Source organism: Antennarius striatus, chromosome 7 (assembly GCF_040054535.1).
Source record: "Antennarius striatus isolate MH-2024 chromosome 7, ASM4005453v1, whole genome shotgun sequence".
NCBI lineage: Eukaryota > Metazoa > Chordata > Actinopteri > Lophiiformes > Antennariidae > Antennarius > Antennarius striatus.
In genome coordinates this window covers 9,385,382-9,392,500 of record NC_090782.1, presented here as the reverse complement: position 1 = coordinate 9,392,500, position 7,119 = coordinate 9,385,382, and the positions used below count along the sequence as shown (strand labels likewise).

At 39.8% G+C, this 7,119-nt stretch overlaps 1 protein-coding gene across 1 annotated transcript in view; it reads right to left on the bottom strand.

Annotated features, from left to right (window-relative positions):
• st6galnac5b (ST6 (alpha-N-acetyl-neuraminyl-2,3-beta-galactosyl-1,3)-N-acetylgalactosaminide alpha-2,6-sialyltransferase 5b) overlaps positions 1 to 5,558 on the bottom strand; it is a 14,062-nt gene extending 8,504 nt beyond the window's left edge. The window contains exons 1-2 of the mRNA XM_068319585.1: positions 5,371 to 5,558; positions 4,605 to 4,814 (exon numbers count right to left, since the gene is read on the bottom strand). Coding sequence (XP_068175686.1) covers positions 4,605 to 4,814; positions 5,371 to 5,391 — 231 coding nt within the window. The 5' untranslated portion in view covers positions 5,392 to 5,558. The remainder of the gene's footprint in view (positions 1 to 4,604; positions 4,815 to 5,370) is intronic.
• Positions 5,559 to 7,119: the final 1,561 nt, after the last annotated feature.

The following is a 7,119-nucleotide window of genomic DNA, read 5'->3' as shown; positions in this document are numbered from 1 at the left end:
TATATTGCTTAAAGCATGCCAGCAGCCTTCTCCTAGGATCAGCAGCCCTACTCCCCCCTTATGTTGCTTGCTTCATATCCTGCAGCCCTTTTGGTCCCCCATTATGCTGAAGATATACTGTACTTATCACAGCCCTTTTACAATAAGCAGAAGTTCCTATTTGAACATTTTCAGGGAGCACATAACCAACCTCAATTACCTTGATTATAATTGGCTCATTTTAAATGCCAAGGGTCATTCAGATAAAAAAATATCCCAGTCTGGTTTATGTACAATCATATATGCCTGTTTTACTCCCTTTTGGTAGCAGGTCTTTTCGTGGTCACACAGCGTCTTGTAAAATGAACTCTTCTGCAAAGTAATTTGTTTGGAAGCTTCGAATGTTCATGAAGCTTCATGTAACCATCATTACCTATAACCAAACAGTCTAATTAAAATGTAGCTTAGCTCAACACTATGACATAAGCTTTTCTTATCTTTAATTATGGACACACAAGAGGCTCAGAAAGGCTCAACCTTCAAATGTCTCAATAATCCAATTCATGAATAGTTTTTGTGATGTAAAACAACAAATCCTGTCTGAGCCATAAACATTCACTACATGATACTCATCATCTTGCATTATTTAACTTGAAAAAGGGCCAAAAAAATCCAAACATGTTCATGCGATTAAAGAGTGTAATGTTCTAAATATACTATCTGAATAGGTGAAAGATAGACACCTGCTACACCCGGATTGTGTGTGGGTTGTGTTTGAGAGAGCCGGCGTTATTCAGGCTCCAATGACAGATTTTATCTTGTGTGTTTGTTTATGTTGGGATTCTTCTTTTGTTTAAACTTGAAAAGAATTCAATACAGAGTTTTTTTTTTTGAAAAAAAGGAAACAGTGGCCTTGAAGCACAGCTGTAGAAGTAGCAGTCAATTACCACCTACACACTGACTCCAGACTCATCAGTGTGATCCCGTTTATATTCTTCCCAGGGGAGCCCACGATTATAATTGCTTTCAGAGAGAACCCTATCAGTCAAACTCTAATATCACAGCAGAGCTTACAAAATGCCTCCAATCCACCGACCTCTGCTTGTACTCCTTTCAACTGAAAGGTCAAGAGGACAAACCTACAGGAAACAAGACTGAGCAAAGACTTTAAAAGTCAGAGGTCAGTCATTATTAAAGGAAAAAATGCCCTATAGTCACTGTTAACCAAATATGTTTCTTTTGTAACAACAAACCTGATGAAAAATAATGTCTTTTTCCAAAATCACATCTATATACTAATTTTATATACTGTTGTAATCCCTGAAGAGAAATTAAGAACGCACACTCTAGTTTGTTTGTTTTTTGTTAGTAAATCACACGCATGCGTATTAGTGTGTAACGGCCCCTGTAATACACACAACCACACACAAGGGGGCCTGTAGGCATGCAATGGGAGGTAAAGTGGCGGGCAGCTCCTTCTTGGTGCGCCCAAATGAGCAGCTTGTGAGGGGGGACGGCGCCTTGCTCAAGGGTGCCTCAGCAGTGCTCCGAAAGTGAGCTGACACCTCCCACTGTCAGCTCACTTTCGTGTGTTTTTTTTGGGGCGGGAGCGGGAATAGTACCGCCGCTCTCAGGACATTGGATGACCCACTCTACCGCCCGCGCCACCACTGAGCCACTTGACCATATATCAAGTCTAAAGTATCATCAGGATCATACTATTAGTGCACTCTATGAAGTGTCCTAAGGTAGTGCTCTATATGAGCGTGACTACAAACGGGGCTATTTAATGTCATCCAAAGAATGACGATTAAATCTGTTTTGTAAGGAGCAACCCATTACAGTAAGTGGAATGAAAATGTTTCTATCCAATGAATCCATCCATTGAAACAGCTCAATATTAAGATGCAAAGGGCAGCTTAAATAGTACATTAGTCAGTTCTGACTGCATGGATAACTGACTTTTTAATGAAACCCATTCCTCCCAAAGCTGACTGCATTAAAAGGCTTCCAGTGCACAGAAAGATACTATCCATTATAAATATGTCCTTCATAAACTGGCACGAGTACACAATCTACATTCATGCTGGGAGTTAGAGTTTTGGATTAGAGCTAATAAAGGCCAACATTAATTGATTCTGCTAACAGTTCTCCAAAGGTCAACATCTTTGGACCAAAGTCACCAAAACATCAAAGAGGGAAAGAAAAAGAAGATGGGAACAAATCAGTAACATTGACCAGCCACCAATTCCACTGTTCAGACACAAAGTGTGTGTATGTGTGTGTGTGTGTGTGTGTGTGCGTGTGTGTGTGTGTGTGTGTGCGTGCGTGTGTGTGTGTGTGTGTGCATTTGAAATAATCTATTTGAATCTGCTGCCGTAGCAGTTTGTTGGAGAAATATATTTTGGAGGAAGTTATCTCACAAAAACCTGCAGACCTTGCAAAAGGCAGAAAGCAAGAGACAAAATGAACACTAAGCTTCTGGCACTAGACATAAATGAGCAAAGTGGCCCCAGTTCATCACCCACCTTTATGAAATCACAGCCCATGCAAACAAGATAGGCACACGAGTTAATATACATCATAAAAAAACTCATTACATCGGGTTCTCCTTGCATTTTCAGCAACCTGCAGGGCTTTGTTGGAGGCATAAAATTTAACATCATGTCTGGCTATTTGCAATAGTTTTTTCAAGAGTCTGTGCAAATGTATGTGTGTGTGTGTGTGTGCGCGCGTGCGTGCGTGTGTTTTCAAGCCACGATTCTTTCTAGCAGCAGCAGCAGACCTCAGATGACCGTGAAGGGAGCTGAAGCGACTGGTCCACCCCCTCCATGGATCCTACAGCGAGTCTGCTCTGGTTCATCAGCTGCTGACTTTGTGTGAGGACGAAGCAGCAGTGGCAATGCTGGAAGCCCCCCATGGGAGATGTGGAGGGGGGGGCAGAGTGACACTAAGCAGTATGAAAATGTTGCAGTGTGGATTCATGATGAATCAGCCGTCAGTCGAGAAGTGGACGGCAGAGAAAAACTGAATAATAAAGTGCACTGCAAAAAAAGAAAAACTCAGACTGGAGCAACTGTTGTTTTTCTTAAAAATATGTAGATGGATGTTTTGTTTCATTGACTTTAAGATTTGTAACATCTCAGAGCTCTCAGCCTAAAAGACAAAGGTAAAAAAACAAAGTACAAGACGCCTCATTTGCATCCAACCTCTCTCCAAATTAATGTCACTCTAAAACTCTGATGCCACTGATCATTAATCACTGGAAGGTGAACCACAACCAATATTTTTTCCTGTCTCCTGCCCAGTGTTGCAACACAATGTCCTTTACAGTTTATTGTGTCGCGTTGCATATCTGTCAGTAACTCTGTACTAGCCGTGAAAGGTAGCTGTCTGCTTTAGTAAGACTCAGGAGATTATATGACCGAAAGATTTTCAGCACTGATGTCTAGTGTGGTCATCCAAGATCATTCCATCCTGTTTTAAGAACTTTTGTCCCTGAATATTTCATGGTGAGTACATTAATTATGAATCAAGGAACTCTGTAAACTACAAAGAGAATTTAAAAATGTCATTCATTTTTTGAAAACAGTGTTTATGAGATAAATTGGTATCAATATTCTTACGTAACTCCTGTTTGGTTCTGAGGGTTTTCCTTTGCACATAAACAGCTATATAATTTCAGTTAAAATTTATATTCATATTTCTATAATTGCTTAAATATATAATGGTTTCTAAACAAAACAAAAAAAATTATTGTAAAATATACTGTATGTGCTACACTATACCTGAAAGCCTGGACATCATGTTCGACTGTGAGGACATCATGTTGTGCACAAGTAAAGCACACTAAAGAGGATTATTCAGTTGCCAAAGCTTCAGAAAACCATTTTCAATGCCTACCTGAATGCCAGTCTGTCTGCTTTACCTGGATGACAGCAGAATACAGATAAGGTGCAGTTTGAATCACATTTGTACAAAACTGCCATAGAATTCACTGGTCTTTTCAAGGACTGGGCGCCCGACACAGGCCACAAACGTCCTCAAGCTGCTGAATGCATTCAAATTCCTCACTGTAAACTGGCAGGAGAGCAGGACACTACACGTATGTAGGACAATAATTACCGCTTTCTGTGTCATCACAGATCTCTTTTGGTAAATTGATGTGCATCATAGACAATATAAAGGTATTGACAGTGACATCACAGTTCTTTTTTAGCAGGTTTCACCATAGTTTGGTGCAACAAAGTCACCATATGCTCGTCAATACTATCTCCAAAACCAGAACTTGCTATAATGCTTTTCTACAAACCAACCTCTCACCCCAAACACTAACAGTGTTTATCTCAGACATGACAAGCAGACCTTCATGTCTGAGCCTTGAATGCAACCAGCATCATTTATTTTATTTTTTATGTTTTAAAGCAACCAAACTAACATCATATTTCCTGCTGGTTTAAAAAAACAACAACCCCAAAACATTCTTACTGTCACTCCTTTATTATCTTTTACAAAAAAATGAAAACTTTGTGCTTTTGTTTGGATATGAAATCACATTAGCATTTGAATGTTTCAAAGGCTGCCACCTCATCATTGTCTGTGAAGGATAAATCTGATGTTTTTACCTTGTGATCCATTACGCTTGTGTAACCCTCAAGTGTTGATGTGGGGGCTCTCTCTGGCTTACTGGTGGAGGGAACAGGTCGATTAAAATGGTGGGATGATAAAGATGATGTCGCTGAGGAAGATGAGCTGCCACCAGTGCTGCTGTTGTACACCAACATAAAACTGGTAACCATGGCGATGACGATGATGATTCCACTAACACCTTGGCTCTAGAGAAGGACGCATGAAAGATATAAGTTTAAAAAAAGAGCGAAAACACATCATGGAAGCAGGACATTTGATTTGGAAAGTAAGCTTCAGGGCAAGCGCTTCGTATCTGGTCAAGAATTCAATCCTAATTAAATGTCAGCGTTCAAACTGTAGCAACACAGCAACACCAGATGCTCTTTCCTTCATGCAAGACTGCAAATGAAATGCCATCTGTGCCACTCATGTGCGCTCAGAATGCTCAGTGAACGCGTTCCGAAGAGAAGTACCAACATAGCATTACGCTTTGGAATTCAAATATGGTTCATATTTAAGCTTCTGATTAATGAAATTTTAAAAAAGAACAACAACAACATTATTACTATTTTAATGGGTGTGTTCCCGTAGGTTTATTATAAATAACATGTATTTAAGCTTCCAAAAAAGATGTAAATAAATCGATCAAAGTACAATTAGGTCACAGTGGACTCAGCCTGTAACTCACTTCTGCAGCAAAAGCATTAAGCGCACAAAAGCGACCTTACAGTGATGTTTCCTGCCAGTCTCATCCATAATTACCACTCTGATCTTCATCTTCATTTCCTCTCTTTGCAGATTGCAGATCGAGTCTTCATCCTACATGGCCAGAGCTCTCTCACTCCGCGGCAAGCAGCATCGGGATCAACTCGTAGCTGTAGGATCCGGAGCTCCACTACTCCGTTCCCATGCTGTCCGCTCCAGGGACGCCCTCACCCGCCTCTGCGCTCCTCGCGGTCCTAAACATCTCCACCTCCACGCTGATCGCAGTTTGAGAGTTCAGACGGGGTTCAGGAGAAGGCACACGAAGCTTTAATCCGTTGTCTTTCTTCTGTTAGATCAGTTACGTTTGGCATTGTTTTTCTCATGTGCGTAATCCTCGTGTTCAGAGTGTTTATCAGTTTACGCGCGGTGAAAATCTCAATCCATACATCACAAAAAGAAAACATGAAAAAAAGCTTCAAAAGCCTTCAAACTGTGAAATCCAGCCAGTGCACAGATGAGTGTTTGTTGGCCATTACATTTTTGTATGAGGGGGTTTATTTCACTTTTTTCCATTTTTCAATCCAGAGGATGGTTCCTACAGTATTCACCATAAGGACATCAGATGTATCACCATCATCCTCTGACCATATGTCTCTGCCAGGGGCAAGAAGTGCTGCTTTTAGTTCATCCCAGTAGATATAAGATTCCAATAGTTCTTTCTCACAGATGTCATCTATATATATCCTGTAACTGTGATGTTTTTGTGATAGACGATCTGATTGCGAGCAACCTGTAAATGCTTTCTGTTCAAGCTGGCGGCCACAATCTACATATGTATCTTTGCAAAGCTAAATATCAGTGGTGTGCTGTTTTTTTCTATAATGTCAGCATGAGTCAATCATGTGAGACATGAACGTTTGGTGTTAGGATGACATTATGTGTGTTTCAGAGTATGGGATTAGTACTTAATGGATTTCTGAACACTAGAAGTGTGTCTTCAAATATACACAAGATATAAAAATTAAAAATTTATTGTGCTGCTTTTTTTGTGTGAATTTAATTATTTTCTGAAAGCATTGATAGCATGGCTATTATTCCTCGCAGGATGTCTTCTTTTTATCATCCTCCTAAATTCAGAATCATCCCCTTTAAGCACAGAGGCTTACTGTAATTCTTTCACTTGTCATGGTAACCTGAGCCATGAAAGCTCCTCATGGGAGGCAGATTTACCGTAATTTAGTAAGAAGAAGCTGTAAAATGAGGAATGAGTCTTTTTAACATGGCATCATCTGAGCTGCCATCACCATTTTCATTCAGTGTTGCCTTGATAATTCCTCAGAATGTCTTATTTTACAAAATAAAATGCAACCTCGTTGGAAATTTGAAGTAAATTACGACAAAAACAACCCATAACATCAGAGCAGATGCTGCAATTACAGTGGCCTACTTAAAGGCTAAAATGAAAACACCACGTCTTCCCTTTGTGTTTTTGTCCCAGATTTACATGGCTGTTCTCTTTTTGAATAATTACTCCATATTATAATATTTAACATGATCTGATACAGGATGACAGCATAAAACAGCAATTACATCAGTGCAACACAGGTAGGCTGCTGTTGACTCACTGCTTTCTGATTAGATCAGATTAGACCAAATTATGCTGGAGATATGGTAGTTATATGGACTACATCTAAAGGATATACAGCAAATAACAAAAAAAACCCCCAAAACAACAACTCCAGTTCACTTTTTTAAATTACACCATGTAGCCTAATCACTAGAAGAATGATTTTAAGCACCAAATTC